Source organism: Periplaneta americana, chromosome 11, assembly GCF_040183065.1.
Source record: "Periplaneta americana isolate PAMFEO1 chromosome 11, P.americana_PAMFEO1_priV1, whole genome shotgun sequence".
Lineage (NCBI taxonomy): Eukaryota > Metazoa > Arthropoda > Insecta > Blattodea > Blattidae > Periplaneta > Periplaneta americana.
This window is the reverse complement of record NC_091127.1, coordinates 101,551,553-101,570,849: the sequence shown is the minus strand read 5'-3', so window position 1 is coordinate 101,570,849 and position 19,297 is coordinate 101,551,553. Positions and strand designations below refer to the sequence as shown.

The following is a 19,297-nucleotide window of genomic DNA, read 5'->3' as shown; positions in this document are numbered from 1 at the left end:
AAGTTATCGTATTTAGTACTTAAAGGTAGATAGTGCGATAGCATTGTCATAAATGTTACGCCCCTACAGAAGAGAAAGACGACCATACCTAAAGGGTAGCTTCTATGAGGAATTGGAACACAATTTTGGTCAGTTATTTAGATATCACATGAAAATGTTATTGAAAATTTCAATGCTAAAGTAGGATGGGAGGATATTTTTAAACCGACTATTGCAAAAGAGCTCTTACAAGTCACTAGTAATGATAATGGAGTTTAATTGTGGGTACCTCACTTACGTCATTCATACAAACGTCCCCATGTGTGGACGATGCGCTGTCAACTTTGCCACATCAAAAAATTTAATTGTGAAAAGTACAACATTCCAGTATAAGGATATACATAAATATACTTCGACTTCTTCAGATGGACTGACACACAACTAAATAGATCACATCTTGATAGATAAATAAAGACATACCAGTATAGTAGATATTCGATCCTTCAGAGGGGCAGACTATGATTCTGATCATTATTTGGTAATTGGAGAATTAAGAGAAAGACTACCAGTAGCCAAACGAGTAGAGCAACAAGTTAATATTAGGAGAATTAATATTCCGAAAATAAAAGACAAGGAAACTAAGCAAGATTATCAGGTGGAAATTTCAAATAAGTTTGCCGCTTTAGGAAGTTCCGACGAAGTTGAGAAGTTAGTTAGATGTTAATAGCGTGTGGGAAAATATCAGAGATAATATCAAAATTGCAGCTGAGCAGAAGGTTATTGTGAAACTAAGAAAATGAAACCATGGTTTGATGAAGATTTTTGCATGGTAGTAGAAAGAAGGAAACAGGCAAAATTGAAATTCTTACAGGATTCAGTCCAGGCGAATAGAGATAATTATTTCAATGAAAGACGGGAAGCAAGTCGTACACTTAGGAATAAAAAGAGAGATTACTTTAAAGAAAAACTGAATGACACAGAAACAAATACTAGAAGGAATAAAAACATTACAGATGTATACTGTATACGAGAATAAAGGAATTTAAGAAAGGTTATCAGGCAAGAGTAAACGCGATCACGGATGAGAATGGCTTGCTTGCAGACTCTCATTTCATCCTAAACAGATGGAAATACTATTTTGGGCAACTACTAAATGTACACCAAAAAGAGGAGGAGGGGGAAGGCTCGAGAAACTATGTGGCGATAGGCATACCTCGGATGCACTCGTATAAAGCTGCATTCATATTAGAACGTTTCATGTTTTCCTTCGATCCTTTGCGGTGAGTGTCATGCACCAAGAGTATGTGTAACTTACTCATAAAGTCAAAGAAACATTCGATCTACAGTGTCGCTGTAGTTGAGCGGTTTAAAATGCTAGTGCACTAGTTGTAAGATCACAAGATCGAATCCTGTCTGTCTTATTTTTAATTTTTTAATGAAAAACGTTTAGCATAGCGATTATTGTCTGTTTCTTTTGCATTTAATTACAGCGCCGGCGCATCGTCCACACATGGGGACGTTTGTATGAATGACGTAAGTGAGGTACCCACAATTAAATAAAAAAAAACAGGTATCTAGACAACATGCTCACAGCATATTTAATTAATCTAATTAATCACGCAAATGTTGTGTTTTTGGACAAACATTTTGCACTAAAACTAAACATCTAATGCTCTTCCTATAAAACACTGCCATTGTATGGGAATTTTGTAATAAGCTGTGAAACGCGACAAAGCGAAAAAAAAAAAAAAACAAAATGAATAGTACTCACAAGCCCAGTCCATGGTGGCGCCCACCACTATGATGATGCCGGTGCCGATGTCCGTGCATTGCTGGACCTAGAACAAAGTGAAGTAGGTATAAACGCAAATCAGTAATAATAATAATAGTAGTAATAATAATAATAATAATAATAATAATAATAATAATAATAATACGAAAGAGAAAGATTTATTATTGTCTTGAAAGAGGAATTATTTTGTAACAGAATTTAACTAATATGTATCTCTTGAAAGATCAACCCATTACTTTGCATCTCTATAGGAAATATCTCAAAACAGATACAATACAGTCTAAGTCTATCAAAAGCAAATTGTATCATCTATAAAAATAACCACCAAACAAAGCTTTATGGAAAAGTTTGTACCGTCTGAAAAATGGGAAATACAATGTGTTTTGCGCTACAATGTGCCGCACAATATGCCTGATAATATCGACGAACAAAACGTTAAGGGCTAAACTAATTTATACAGCAAGTACGCTACGTGCCGGCACCGGGTTTCTCCTTCTCCCTTCCTCATCTTCATCATCATCATCACTCATTCCAGACACTACACTTACAAGAATACTTACACATACATTCACCCTAGTACACGACATAACTCTCCACAGATTCACATCATGTACAGTGTGGTGTACAACTAGAAAAATGGGTCACAGTTCTGTCATTTATCTGCAATATGTGGAACTCGAATAACGTAAAGTGAAGTGGATAGGCATTGGATACATACATACGAGTACATACATATCTAATTCCAGAATCATACTAAAAGCTGCATCACAAAGATATGAGCCTTGCAGAGAACACATACTCACATAGGCCTATGTCTCAAACGTTTCGCCACAATTCAGTTCTTTTAACATTTCAAGAAAGAAAGAGAATGCATACCAAATGGGACCCGACTGAGTCTGAATCTTACTGGGGTAAAATGTAAACATACCGAGTGGGTCCAAGGCACATACTAACGAGATCCCACAAACTCCATACTGACCATAGTGCCAGCCTATAGCACTTCAAAGCATTCGAGACTCTGATATAAGAATGTGACTGGGAGTGATGTTATGTTCTCTTACAGTCTCGAAAAGTCTATTCATAATGGAATTTTGCAAGTTTGGCCAAAAGTCACTTTAAAATGTTGCAGATTTTACTTAGTTAAAATTTGTTTAAACATTCTACTAATTATTGGGGTAAAGTGCAGAATATAAGAAAACTTATTCTAAGATTAGCAACTTCTTAAAGTTATTCTTTGGTTTGTCATTTCTTGAACAAGTCATATTGACGATGTTTTCACGGATGTTTTAATACAATTTTAAATATATATATAAGGGTTTATTACCGTCAAAGTTACTTATCAAGACAATCATTCAAGTCATTAAATTATGACATGAGGTAGTACACAGTGAAAGACGAACGTTTTCGCCATAAGTATTGCATCTTCAGGTCTCATGGCGACGGAAACACAAGATGAACACTTATATCTCTGGTATGTATACAATCATTGGAGTATATGCCTGGACAAACACCGCTTATTACACAGCAACACGAGCGAGTTGTATACCACAGCATGTTCCACTACATTGTAATCCATGACCGCAATCATTTGAAGACTGCCAAATTATTTTGTCTTATTGAACATTTTAACCACCAGCACATTGTTCATCATTTTTACTGCTGTGTGCTTGGTTATTTTAGATTCTGTTGCCACGCATGCGTTCATAGCCATATATGTTTGTATTGGTTACCATTTTAACTTTGTTTGTTCAGACATATACTCCAATGATTATAATACATACCAGAGATATAAGTGTTCATCTTGTGTTTCCATCGCCATGAGACCTGAAAATGCCATACTTACAGCGAAAACGTTCGTCTTTCACTATGTACTATCTCATGTCATAATGTAATGACTTGAATGACTGTCTTGATAAATAACTTTGACGTTAATAAACCCATATATATTTAAAATTGTATTAATTATACTTATCGGACCCAACATGCCTTTGAATGTTTTAATGCCCATTCAACCCCAAGAAACTCGAATCCAAGCTTTCACAGATTATGTGTTTACAAATTATATTTCTCCTGAGCGTGATTTTTCTCCTCCCGCTAGGGTTGACTGGGCAGAATTTTCCTCTAGTGCAATAAGAACTACAAATATTTGCGACGAATTCCATTCGTAGCTGAATTCAATGTTTTATCATCACCATTCAAATATATTTTCGGTAATAACTGCATTGAAGGACATACAAATCTGATTATATGTCAAAAGTAAATAGTTCTCATGAAGCCATATCGGAGGACAAAAGTAGTTCGAAGGAAAGGGCGATAAAAATAATGCAGCAATTAAAGACAGAAAACATAATCTGTTTTAGATTTCTTGAAATATGTATCATAAAAATTTCAGTCTCTTCAACTTTAATACGTATTTTAGTGCTCTTCAATTTCAACATTACGACTGCTGTTCATTATTAATATTTATTAATATACTTTTAATAATTTCAATTTAGTCACATGTGTTATTAGTGATGCGCAATTCTAATATTTTAAATAAAAATTAATTTTGGTCTGCGAGTATAGTGTTTACTTTAATCGTTTGCCACACCTGGATATCTTGTTTCGAACCCATATAGTACAATCGCTCGCAAGGACCCAGTTGGCATAAGTATAATAATAACAGGGACCATGTTCGTATGCCGCGGGATCCAGTTGATAGGCACCGATATTTACAGTTCGTTTCCTTCAATGACATTATTTAACATGTACCCAAATAACACATAATTCTAAAAGGTATGGCATTCGCTTTCATAATTGGTACGCAGTGTTCAAATTGATACAAATGTAGAGGATGGGAAAATCCATGTGGTTGATAGAAAAAGAAATAGAAAATGAAATAACCGACAAACAAGGAGTACTTAAAACATGGAAGAAATATGTAGAAAATTTATATGAGGCAGGGAATCGTCCAGATGACTTGGCTATAGGAGACGAAACAACCGTATCAGAAGACGAAAAAGGATTTTCTATTTTAAAGCAAGAATTTGAACTAGCGCTTAGTGAAAGAAGAATGGGAAAGGAACAGGAGTTGATGGAATCCCCACTGAGTTAGTGAAATGCTTGGGTGAAGACAAGAAGGACATTTTATTATTATGAAACGAAATATGTGAGAAAGGCGAATGACCTGATGGTGTTGCTGCCACTATCGAAGAAAAATAATGCCAAGAAATGTGGAGAGTTCAGGACTATCAGCCTGATATCGCCCTCGGCGAAGATTCTCCTGCAAATACTGAATCGACGTTTATTTTCTAAGATGGTAGAACAGTTGGAAGAAGAGCAATTTTGCTTCAGGTTAGCTAAATAACAAATTGACCAGTTCGTTATGCCTGTTGATGCCAATTCCGGGCTGGCTGACAAGTAATGAACTGGCTGTTTCCAAAAACGCTTTAGCTGTAGAAAACAATGGATATGAGTTTGCGACTAAGACTGCCTTTGATGAGTACTGGATAAATATTTTACAATTCATTTTGAACTGGATAAATAGTTTAAATCTGTAAATCCTTATTTATTCGAAGCTTCGCTTTGTTGGAAAACAAGAAACATGGTCAACAAAACAAAGTGCTTTAAGTTTCACATACCGTTAACCACTGCACGCCCGACTCACGCCAAAATGCAAATAACTTTTCTACACAATATATTTTTAACTTTCAAATCTTGTTAATCTTGGTCTACAAATTTGATGAGAACTGTTCGTGAATAACTCTTTAGCCTTACGATCCAATGCTAACTATGCGAACACGTAACCTGGAAAGGGACGTGACTACAAATTTTTGTTCACGAAGTGATACGTCACTGCTGTAGTTACGACTCTCGACGGAAGTGTCATAACAATTGAGGCGCTCAGAATAATAACGGCACATCCCAATCGAAGTTCATTTTCAGAAAAATGACATTTTATGTTTGTATTTAAAGCTCTGCGAATATTTAACATGAAGACTTTATTTTATGAGAATTTGTTAAATATGGTGCTTAAAGTCTACCTGCAAATTCTTGAGCCGTTGTCGTTAGTAGTTCGTCTGCTTTTCTACTGTTTAGTTAAACAGATTAGATGGAAATTAAAAAGAATGGGATAATGAAGAGTTTTATTTATTTATATGTCCTGGTACGAATAATCTATTGGCTTATATGATTGAATTTAAAACTTTAATGTTTTACTAAGTAAATCCAACGAGGAACAATATGAATGGATTCCAGCACATTTTTCTCAATCTGTAATTCCCAATGACAATTTTTCCCTTGTCTTTTTCCCAAAGATATTTTTTCCAAACTGCAATTTCCCAAGACTAAAGCTCCCAATTCTTAAATTAGCCATTTTTCTCAAACGTAATTTTCATTTTCTTTCCCAAAAACTTCAAACAACATATAATTTTCCGAAAATGTTTACTTAGAAATGATAGATAAACAGTCACACACAGACATTGTGACCAATGGATCTTAGATAATCCAAAGTTCTTTTATCTTCTTTGTACTGATTGTAATCAAGCACAATATTTCTTATTCTTTCGTTCATAGGAATCCACTTTTGCTTAGGCTTTACCTTAACAGACTGACCCAGTGACAGTTGAGCAACGGATGCTTCGGTGCCTGCCTGTTTCTTTTGAAACTCACCAACTAGTGTCATCTCATAACAGTTTCGGATTTCCCCTAAATCTTCTACATTAATTAGTTCTGAAGGCAGTTACCTTCTCCTAACACGGCATAAAGATTTCTTGAGATTTTCTCGATCTGGGAGCTGCCTTAAAATTTCCGCTTCAACTCTGGTAAGTTCTGTACGAAGAATTTGTGCAGGAGGTATTTCTGGGTGTTCAGTTGCAATTCTTTTCAGTCGTTGAGCCACCAATTCTATATTGACCGTTTCTTGGTTTGGAGCATGAGAATGAATACTTTCTTTCAGTATGGTAATTTGTTCTCCAACCCCTTGTGTAATTGCAGTATTCTGCATTCCTGTCTTCGAGAGCAATATCAGTAATCTTTGAAATTTTTTGTGTACCTTCTATAGATTAAGCAGTAAAGTATTTCCTCCTGCAGGTGGAATCATTACCTGTGCCATAATTATACTGGGATATTGTATAACACTACACCTAAATAGCATTACCATGGATACTCACTACAATATGTACTTGGAAAAAATGGATTGGGAGAAATAGCCATTGGGACAATTAAACAGTGGGAATATTAGATTGGAAAAAACTGGATTGGGAAAATTGTCCTTGGTACAAATGTTTTGGGAGAAATGGTCGTTGGGATAATGCACAACTAGGACTATCAGATTGGGAAAAATGGTTTGGGAAAACTGTCCTGGAACGATATGAATTTTCAGTAAAAGTGTTAGTGGACGCCATCATATTGACTACAATTCTATGAACTTATACTTACTTACTTATTTACAAATGGCTTTTAAGGAACCCGAAGGTTCATTGCCGCCCTCACATAAGCTTGCCATCGGTCCCTATCCTGTGCAAGATTAATCCAATCTCTATCATCATATCCCACCTCCCTCAAATCCATCTTAATATTATCCTCCCATCTACGTCTCGGCCTCCCTAAAGGTCTTTTTCCCTCCGGTCTCCCAACTAACACTCTATATGCATTTCTGGATTCGCTCGTACGTGCTACATGCCCTGCCCATCTCAAACGTCTGGATTTAATGTTCCTAATTATGTCAGATGAATACAATGCGTGCAGTTCTGCGTTGTGTAACTTTCTCCATTCTCCTGTAATTTCATCCCGCTTAGCCCCAAATATTTTCCTAAGCACCTTATTCTCAAACACCCTTAACCTATGTTCCTCTCTCAGAGTGAGAGTCCAAGTTTCACAACCATACAGAAGAATCGGTAATATAACTGTTTTATAAATTCTAACTTTCAGATTTTTGGACAGCAGACTGGATGATAAGAGCTTCTCAACCGAATAATTACACGCATTTCCCATATTTATTCTGCGTTTAATTTCCTCCCGAGTGTCATTTATATTTGTTACTGTTGCTCCAAGATATTTGAATTTTTCCACCTGTTCGAAGGATAAATCTCCAATTTTTATATTTCCATTTCGTACAATATTCTGGTCACGAGACATAATCATATACTTTGTCTTTACGGGATTTACTTCCAAACCGATCGCTTTACTTGCTTCAAGTAAAATTTCCGTGTTTTCCCTAATCGTTTGTGTATTTTCTCCTAACATATTCACGTCATCCGCATAGACAAGAAGCTGATGTAACCCGTTCAATTCCAAACCCTGTCTGTTATCCTGAACTTTCCTAATGGCATATTCTAAAGCGAAGTTAAAAAGTAAAGGTGATAGTCCTATCAACTTATAGTGGACGTAAACAAAAGCCTACACAGTTGGAATATGAAATTAATCGCTGAGAAAACTTGCTTTCCAAATAAGGACTAATTTTCAATGTGGAATGTGAGTGCTTTGGCAAATCCCAATTAATATGATACTTCATAGTATGAAAGGTAAATGGCAGGAGTACGTACATCTATCTCAAAATTCTTAAATGGGATCTGCCATTATTATTCCGAGCGCCTCAATTATTATCCGAAAATAAATATTTTTGGGGATATAAGGTCTATGTTGTTCTATTTGTAAGATTTAATAACTTTTACGTATTAACAATTATGGAAAGAAAGGAAATGATTGAACAAATAATTTTTAATTATCTAGAATTCTAGACAATACTTTATCTTACTGTATTTAAGAAACGAAGATAACACTACTAAAATAAAATAAACATCGTACTTATGTAGAACAGTACAATAATCATAGAAAGTACAATAACAGAAACATAATAACTCAAATTCTATAAAGTTATGGAAGTTCCTATACTATTTATTATAATCCTCTGAAATCTGGACCTGACCAAGTGATGAAAGAAATGATACAATGGAACTGAGACTTATTATGATCTTTACAGGCTACACATTAAAAAAAAGAAAGAAAAGCGAAGATATCAGAAAATAATTTAAAAGTTGTATTTAAATCAAACATCGTAATTACATACAGAAATAAAAATGGAAAAACATAGAATGACTCAAGAACGTAAATCTAAACTAATAATAAATTACAAATGTGGCAAACATAAATCCAGGATACCAAGGAAAAGATGGCTGGAACAGTTTCAAAATACACTTGCTTCATGAATCTGAAGAAACTTGAACGAATATCTACTTGATTATGATGGTGGTGGTAGTGGCGATGATGATAATGATGATGGCTATAAACAATTAAAAGGTGACAGGAGATATATGAAATCCTTTGGATTGTTTTAAACGTCTTAATTCTTCGTAAGTAATTTTTAGAACGGATTAAATAAATACCACCACATGCAGGATGACTACATCCTATCCGTCTACAGAATAATTAGATAATACGGTAGAATGAGACGGACCGTGTGCAATGAAGCAATGAAAGGAGGAGAAATGTGAAGAGAAATAATTAAAAGATAAGCAATTCCGCGTCCTCATAAGGAAATTTGGGGCTATGAGGAAGAATCTATGCGAGCTCCAAGCCTGTTGATCATTTATCTCAATCCGTTTTATAACCGTTTCGTTGAAAAAAATAAAAGAATTTTGAAGGGGAAAGTCGAAAATGGACATAACACTCGAATAAGCTCACCCTAAAGTAGTCCTACTGAAGACGATATGCGAAAGCCAAGACTCCGATTTCAGAAGGCTTTAATAAGTAAAGTGCCAAAATTCATGTGAGGGCAAGATTTAGGCCCGTGGCTCATATCTTTTAGGGCTCATTCGGGCATGTATCAGCGCCTTAGGGAAATCATAGGCAAGATGAGTTGTCTCAAATTAGAAGACTAGACAATTGGCTGAGTTAATTATAATAAAATATCATCGAATTGGCCCTAAGGGCATAATGTGAGGAAGAGTGAGTATTCTTGTAACAAGGGGGATAAGGAAAGTGTGCCCTTGGTTTAGAGATTGGTTGGGGGCATGTTTGTCATCCTCATTTTGAATATAAATGATTCAGTTGCTAATGGCAATCCGTCCTACTAGAAGCCGGGCTAGCCAGGAAACCGAGTCCAGCCCCGTCAACTAATCCCGAAATTTGGAATGTTTAAGGATGAAGGATAGGATCCCTGGTGGTTATAATTCCCAAGAGAATGAAGTGAAACGACCGCGTGGGAAACCACGAGGTACGAAGTTCATCTACATTTCTGTTTCCAAGATACCATGACATACGAAACGGCCAAAATCGGAGTGAGACAAGTGGCTAACAGGCTTGGGGCTCACACAGACACTTCCTCTCAGCAATAATTTTCCAGCTTGATTACACAACTTTTAACACTATATCACTTCGGAATATGTATTATATGTTTTTCTCGTACTTGGTTAACATGTTTCGGCCTGTTAACCAGGTACGATAAAATTTAACACGAGAAAGACATATAATACATATTCCGAACCAATAATTTTCCTTGCAAGAAAACATTTTAGCGTACCTTCTAATGTTTCCCCCATTTCCCTCATTCATTTATTCATTCATAGTATCCCGACTGACGTCAGAGTAAACCTTTCATGTCAAAAACTAACAATTCTTCTCTCCTTGTAGTTCGAGTGTAGGCGTTTTACGTCAAAAGAAACTCGGCAGAAATAAGATAATGGAAGTACGATGAGAACCAAGAAGTAACTCATCAATATACGAATCGCTGCTACCACTTCTTTTCTTAGATAACGAGGAATTATTTTTTCTTTTCATTTCTTATATAATAACGCCAATCTTTCCGACTACATCTGATTTCAGAATTTTCTGTTAATGTGCCGGTGTCTACAATGAATGCACAAATTTTATTTCTAGTAGTTACCATACTAGTCATTGGATAGAGGTTCGCAAGCTGAAGCCCGGTCGAAAGTGATGAATTTTAAGAAGCCGATATAACCATTAGCAGGGCTTTCTCCGAGTGGAAAATGAAATTGTGGGTCAAGTGCCGTAGATTTACGGCATGTAAAAGAATCCTGTCCCTAAATAGAGGGCATCAGGTGAAATTTATGGACCATTTCTTGTCCACGTTAAATTCATTCATTCATATTTTTCTGGTCAAGAGCAGATATTTCACTGCAAATCCAGATTTCTCCAATATTTCCTATTTTCTGCCTTCCTTTTAGTCTCCGCATAATTCATATATCTTAATGTCATCTATCATCTGATATCTTCTTCTGCCCCAAACGTATCTTCCCTTTATCATTCCTTCCAATGCATCCTTCAGTAGACTGTTTCTTCCCAGTCAGTGACCCAGCCAATTCCGGTTTCTCTTCCTGATCAGTTTCAGCATCATTCTTTCTTCACCCACTCTTTCCAACATGGCTCCATTTCTTATTCTGTCTGTTCATTTCACACGCTCCATTCTTCTCCATATTATCCACATTTCAAATATTTCTAGTTGTTTCTCTTCACTTCGTCATAATGTCCATGTTTCTGCCCCATACAATACCACACTACATTCTTCCTTAGTTCTTTTTATAGAGGTCCGCAGAAGATGTTTTCTCCATTAAAAGCTTCCTTTGACATTGTTACCCTCCTTTTGGCTTTATAGCAGCAGTTGATGTTATTCCTAATTGCATACCCCAAGCATCTGAAGTTGTCCTTTTCTTCTACTGTCTCATTTCGAACTCGCAAGTTTATATCCTTTATTTTTCTTTCGATAACCATGGTCTTCGTCTTGTTTGCATTTATCTTCATCCCATACTGCTCACAGCTGTCATTTAGCTCCAGTAGCATAAGCCTTAGTATCATCTCCTCTTCTGCTAACAACGCCATATCATCAGCAAATCTTATGTACTTTGTTCTTCTTCGTCCTACTATCACTCCTCCCAGGTTCTGAAAATAGTTCCTAATTAAATCCTCCAAGTAGATGATGAACAGGGTAGGTGATAAAGGGCATCTTTGTCGTACTCCTCTCCCTATTTCATTTCTCTCCGACATTTCTTCCCCTATCTTAACTTTGACGCGTTGCTTCATATAAAGATTATTGAACAGCCTCCTCTCTTTCCAATCTACACCAATTTTATTCAAAATCCCCATAAGTTTCTTCCAATCCACTCTCAAATGCCTTTTCCAGGTCCAATTGCACCTCTCGTACCTTTTGCCTTTCTGAAGCCAAACTGCTCTTTTTCGAACTCTCCTTCCATCTTAGAATATAAACCCCGATTCAGTATTCGCAGGAGACTCTTCGTCGAGTGCGATATCATGCTAATAGTCTTGAATTCGTTACATTTCTTGGCATTATTTTTCTTCGGTATTGGCAGCAACACTGTCTCCGTGAAATCTTCAGGCCATTCCCTTTCTCATAAATTTCGTAGAATAATGACAGAATTTTCTTCTTGTCTTCACCCAAGCATTTCACTAGTTCAGTGGGGGTTCCATCAACTCCTGTCGCTTTCTCATTCTTCATTTCGCTAAGCGCTAGTTCAACTTCTTCTCTCAGAATAGAAGATCCTTTTTCGTCTTCTGATATGACTGTTTCTTATCCTATAGCAAAGTCATCTGGCCAATTCCCTGTATCACATAGCTGTCCACATTAAATTTCGACGCTGAATAACCTCTGTAGTTGTAAACGTTAACTGAAATACTAGTCATACTGCTAGAAAATTTGAACAACGCATCATGTAGCTCTTACATTTACCACAAAGTACAAAGTTACAATCTACTGTGTAATAGACCACATAACCGAATTACGACCATATAAACATGAGTAGAACAAATTACGTTAGTTCTAATAAGAGAGAGGAAGGTTAGAAATAATTTTAATTTATACACATTATATTGTACGCAAACTGCTATAAATATGTGAATTGAACTTCTCTGATAAAACGTTAGATTAAGGATGGGAAAAGTTTTCAAAATTATATAATACTTGCGGCAAAAAGCATTGTATGCTTGTAGTACATGTCTCCACAAGGGAGAAGGAATGTTAGTATATCAGGATCATCATAAAATCTTAATATATAAAATTGAATGTGGGTATGTATGTGTGTGTATGTTCTCTATACAAATCTACACGCTTTGACCGATATGTGCCAAAGTTTGCACATTTAACCTTCATAACCAGGAGAAGACCATAGGCTACATTAAAATTGTGCAAATGGAAGTTAGATTAATTAAAAACATAAAAAGTAAAAATAAATAGATCAAAATGTATAATATTAAAATGCAAAATGTCTACAGTCAATTGTTCTTTATTATTGTCTGTTGTATTCAACAAAGACTTTCACGAGGCCTTGGAAATTTTAACACGAAATTAAATTACATCGTTGTCACACATCATAAAGGCTAAAACTAGGTAATTCATGCAATAAGTATCTTTACGCAGTCCAGGACCGTATTATGAATTCCTCGATGCAGTTTTGTAGATAGTGAGCAGACTGTTTTATACAACTGAATTCTAGAATTCTTTGAAACTACAAGGATTGCTACCACATTATTTTACTTAATATTGAATAACCAATAGTACTATTGCGAAATATTAACACACCAAAATTATGCACGAATAAGAATTGGTGTGAAAAACTCATACGAAACGTAAAAGAATTGGCAATATTAACTGCAAAAATAAAAGGAGATGTTTTTATTCCACGCATTGCTAGGATACTCATTCAATTTTAAGCAACTGCAATTTCAATGCCACTAGCATTTGTAATGACCATATTAAAATGAACCTCAAGGACAGTCGCTCAAATTTGCAGACATTAACTTAAAAACTGCGTGTTTTTCACATCCTCAACTATATTTTATACAAAGAAGTGGAAAAAAAAAAAAAAATGATTTGACACATATCAATAACCAATTCAATGATACTTTTATCATGTTGTGAATGTAGTATGTGAATGTACGTAAGCCCAATGAAAATAAGATTGTATTAATTCTCAAAATATTGTTGTTCACGTCCGAAAATGTGTTGCTGCGAAATTATATCTGTATAATCACATTGGAAATTTAGTATGTTAAGCGTTGTGGAAATAAAAATCTCTTAATTTCTAAAATACCAGTAGACCTATACCTTTCTCAGAATATTAAGGTGCTATTCATAGACATTTCGCTAGCCTGCGCTACGAGCGTGCTAAACTAATCCCGGCTATCGACTGGTTACTTGTACGGGATTCATACCATATTGCTAACACTGGTTTATGAATACGAAAAACGTTAGTTCGCTGATAATCCACCGGATGCCCGCGCTAAGAATGTCTATGAATAATGCCCTTCGTCTTTATGTTAAAAATGACTTATTGCGAGTTTATATTGTATCTATATTCTGTGTATAAATTTAGAATTGATATAATATGTTCTGAATTTATGAAATATAGTTTCAAGTTATATTAAAAAAAACTGGGTCTGATATAAGTGGGTGTATAGCGGTCAAGAGGTAAAAAATCTTCCAATATAAATTAAATTATATATGTATATATTGATTCGATGCTGAAACTGATCAGAAAGAGGAGAAGAAATTATATTTTCGTTGGGTTTTACTTCGTTTATAGTTTGATTTTTCTATTACTTTATTTGTACTTATGGAAGTGTGGAAGAGAAGGCCTAATGGCCTTAACTACACCAGAATAAATATATAAATAAATAAAAGCAAATAAATATATAAATTTAAAACAGCAGTTTAACGTCAGGCAGATGATGAAATGTTTTCTTTTCGGTGCCTGATTTACAACTGTTTTAAATTGAGTTAATCCTGGCAGGCATTTGGCTAAGGAGTTAATTAATTCATGTAAGTGACGTTAAGTAAAGATTATCTTTATAGGCGAGGAAAGCTTAGTAAAGACAATTCGTTTTGGTTGTGTATAGTTAGGTTTCCGAGAGTTCCGAAAATTTAATAACCAGTTTAATTAAAAATAGAAGCATAAAGGAAAACCTGGGCAACGCCGGGTGCTTTCAGCTAGTTACTTATATTTATGGTAGTAAATTGTGAAAAGGAGCAGATAAATAAGGTTTAAAGTCTTAATGGTTATTACGATTGGTTTAAACATGCACTAAAACCAGACGTAAGTGCAAGTTTGAACCAATTAATTTTTGAGATTTGCGATAAATAAATTAGTTTAGGAAATTGTATATTTATTAGGTATAACTACTTTTGTATATTGATCTTTTTGTAACATTATTAAGTTTTGTACTTTTGTGAACTAATATCAATAAATCTATCACTATCACTATCATAAAATTACTTCATAAATGCTTAATAGAAAAGGACTTTCCTCTTCAGAATGGACGAATGCAATTAAATCGTCCTGTAACACTGCTGCAGTCAGATCCGTGTCACAAATATTAGCTGTTTTCGCTTCCCAGGTTGTTAAGACATTGAAACACTAGGACATATCGAGTTGACATAATGGTGAGATTGATAAATAATTTAAATCACTTTGTAACTATCGAATAATTCTATTTGTGTCTACTATAATTTTAACGGAGGGGATTCCCAGGTAATAACTTCAATAATTCTGTAAAAAATGTATAGTGTCTCCCTATGTTAAATATCCTTCATGAACGTTACCATTACTAAAATTATGATTTTTGGATGAATTTATCTTCAATCCAATACAAAGTAAATTATTAACAGTTAGATTTACTAGTTCTTGGGTGGACTCTCCATTATTTCTAATAATACTGTGTGTAAAAGGTAAATTATAAATACTTCTAAATTAATTATTAAATATAAAACCAAATTCTTGAGTTACTTCCAGTTCTGTTATTTTTTTTTTTGTAGCATCAATTACTAAATTAAATAATCTAGGTGATAAAGAAGATCTCTGAGCAAAACCTTTTAAAAGTTTTATATTTTTAATTTTGTGAACTCCTGACTCCACTTTTTTTTCTTCAAATTTCAAATTTATTTATTTAATACACAAGGTTTACACTATATTAGGCATTGCAGCCCGAAAGAACAGAAGCTCGTGCTCGGACGCAGTTCAGTCTACTTATCTAAAACTGAAGAGTGTTAATTCAGCACAATAATATTAATATATAGTAAAATATAGACCATGTAATGAAGTATACAAATATAGAAAATGCAAAGTACACGTGTATTAGATTACAATTTTAAACTCATATAGCTTAAGGAAAGACAAAACAATAAAATAATTAATCTAATTTGTCTCTTAAATCTATGTGTGTTCAATATATTTAGTTCAGGGTAAGCTCTAATTAATGCGTTATACATTCTGGGTCCAAAATTTCTGTTGTGTTTTAATTCAGCAATTGTGTGGCATTTGGGGGTGTTTAGAAAGAAACTGTAGTTTTGCCTCGTATGGTATTCATGAGGATCAAATTTAAATTTATTGTGATTTTATGGAAGTAAATCAGCAATGTTTGTTTATAAATTTGTTCTAGATTTGATACACCAAATTCCTGAAAAACTAATTTCGTTGGGTAATCAAAAGGTTTATATAGACAAATTGTGATAATTCTTTTTTCGAGCAAATTTAAAGGATGGAGAGTCGATTTTACCATTCCTCCCCAATCTAATATACCATATAGTACTATATATATATATATATATATATATATATATATATATATATATATATATATATATTGTACTATATTACCAGACCTATCTGAACATAAAAATGAACTGCAAAAAACTAATATACCATACTGAATTACTGATTGAAACAGAGCTAAGTACACAGTACGCAGAACATAAACAAGTAAATAAGAACGTAGAATGGAAAATTTCTGGATTGTTTTATGCAATCTGTTACACAAGAAGGAGATATGCTTGTCCCATTTTAAATGTTGGTCAATAGTAATACCTAAATATTTACCGTGTGAAGATATAGTCAAAGCGTTACATGAGCAAGAAGATAGGTTACAATCATGTATTGTTATATTTCTATTATTATTTATTTTTAGTTTTTCAAGGCCATGTGATGTTAAAGAAAATGGTATTAATTTTGTTTTAGAAAAGTTCAAAGAAAGTAAGTGAGAATGTAGCCATTCTTTAATAATGTTAATACCACTGTTAGAATTTTGATAAGTTTCATTCCAACTTGAACCGCTAAATATAACCACAGTATCATCAGCGTAAGTACCAGAATACTTCTCAAAGTCAATTTATATACATGGATATTATCTTGTGTAAGACCAATTATCAGATTTCTAAAGTTTTATGGCATATTAGTTCGTAGCAAACAGCGTTTAATGTATTCGTGTTCAGCACTACCATAATTATGCTTATAAGATGTCGAGTAACGCAATACAACAGTTTTTCTATTCATGCTTAGCAGACTGTAAACAAGCATTTATAATAGAAGTGTTAATGTAAGTGCAAGGAGGAGAAATAAATCCATGCTGTTAAGGCGAATTCAATAGATATTGTCGCATTTTATTATCTGTATATTTTTTCTATTATACTTCAGATGGTAGAAAAATTGTTCTTCCTATTTTTTTTTTAATTTTGGGACATTTATTAAATTTTACATTTTATTTACTATTAAATACAACAATCTGAATACTTCGAATTCCTTAAGCGATCTAACGATGACCCGATACGGACCTGGTGAAGTATCCACATTGATTTCTGAAACTGCACCATTAAAATTTCTTTTTTTCAGAAATTTCAAGTCTTCATATGAACAGACAGCTTCAGAAAATGGAATAGATGTACAGTTATTTTCTTGATCAAATATATTTTGGAAGTGTCAAGGTTTAAGCATAATAATAATAAATTTCTAAATTATAGACATCAACTCAAAGAATTTTGAGTGACCACAAGGGTCCTGAATACAATAAACATGTATGGGTACAATAATGTGATGTGATACATTAAAGAAAAAAGAAAGTTAATTGTTGAAGGCAAATATAAGTTGATTAATTGAAATAGAGATGATGATGTAATATTTGAAGAGAATCCTTGATAATATTTATAAGAATAGACATTACATAATCAAAAGGAATGTGAAGTTCCTTAAGATAATTCCATGTGAATTTTGTGATTGAACCTCTACTGCCAAACAGCAAACCAATGACGGACCATTGTTTAAGAGGGACGTTGTACTTTTGAGAAAGATACGGCAGACAAGGTTCATATATGGACTTCTCAATATCAACTTCGGTGGCCTGATTTAGGTTTCTTTCGAAACGGATAGTAGGGTCAAGAACAAGAGCCCGTTTTAAGCGTCCATTGATAGCAATAATGTCTGCCCGTCTAAAAGAACCGTCTGATGATACACAATGTACTTCCTCATGAATCTCTCAATTTAAAGTTTTTAACGATATCGCCAAAGCATGTCGTACACGATGATGTCTAGCATTGATTAGCAGCTCACCTTTGGGGCATTGTCCATTATGATTTTTCATTATAGTTTTAACTACTTTACTCATTCGATTTAAAGTAATAATACTGAGCAAATTCAAGTTGAAACGTTTTCTATTATTTTCTCGCCACCTCTCAGCTGATTGTTTAGGATTATTTATTGTCGAAGAGTAGGAAGTGCAATTTCCCAGATAATTTTTTTCGAGCCTTGTAATATGAACAGCTCGCTGTTTTCAGACTGGCAAAGTTGCAATTGTTGCAGCAAAATAATCAATGATTTCAGAGCATATGTTTTCAAAGTCTTCAAAAGCATAATAGCTAATTGTATCCTTAATCTTTCCTTCAAAATTCAAAATGCCCTTTGGCTTCTCTATTTAATTTTTATTATGCAAAACATTAGTATTTTTCCTGATGTTCAGTGGTGAAATTATGAACTACGTCTGTATTAACTTTACTTTCTTGTGTCTTGCAGCAATGGAATTCCTATCACGTTCACGATGACCTTTACTACTATGTATTAGAACAGTCAGGAAGAATTTACCACAATGATGACAAGGATATTTATTATCATTATTTGAATCTTTATTGTTGAACTATTTGCCTGCAAACCATTGCAAATATGCTGCTCAGAAAAATAGGTTTCTGCATTGGAAGGATAATGTAGATTTAAATTATTGTTACTCTTAACAATTTTTATTTTATTATTTTCATTTACATTAATGTTTGTGGAGCCATATTATGCACAACCAAATTGAAGAGTCCACTGCAAGAATGATGGATGTCACTTTCTTGTCGAAAATGAACCAAGACTGTCAATTCATAGCTTAAAACATATAGAATGTACATAGAGAGATTGTATTATATGGCATTAACACTGATAGTCATTGTCCAGTAATAATAGGAAAATCACAGTTAAGCTTCGAGCGCTAAGCAATTCAAACTTGCAATTGCTTCTCCTGCAAAAAGTATTCCAAATGATGGGAATGAAGCACAAGAACAGACAACCTTATAAACATCACAATTGAATTGCATATTTCCATAAAACCAAACTAGGGGACTAGGAACTAGCTCCTGATTGGCCCGCAGCGGGAAGCCCTACTATTGCATATATACCGGCTATACATGGTCCCACATCACTTCATTCCCTGAAGAAGATGGCAGAGCTAGCCGTCGAAAGCTTGAAAGCAAATCTCCAACTCACCTGGCTGAGAACC

At 34.3% G+C, this 19,297-nt stretch overlaps 1 protein-coding gene across 1 annotated transcript in view; it reads right to left on the bottom strand.

The window, feature by feature from the left end:
- Positions 1–19,297, bottom strand: part of lilli (AF4/FMR2 family member lilliputian) — a 1,088,977-nt gene that overhangs the window by 916,156 nt on the left and 153,524 nt on the right. Inside the window, exon 2 of the mRNA XM_069839798.1 lies at positions 1,751–1,817. Within this exon, the coding sequence (XP_069695899.1) occupies positions 1,751–1,809 (59 nt within the window). The 5' untranslated portion in view covers positions 1,810–1,817. The remainder of the gene's footprint in view (positions 1–1,750; positions 1,818–19,297) is intronic.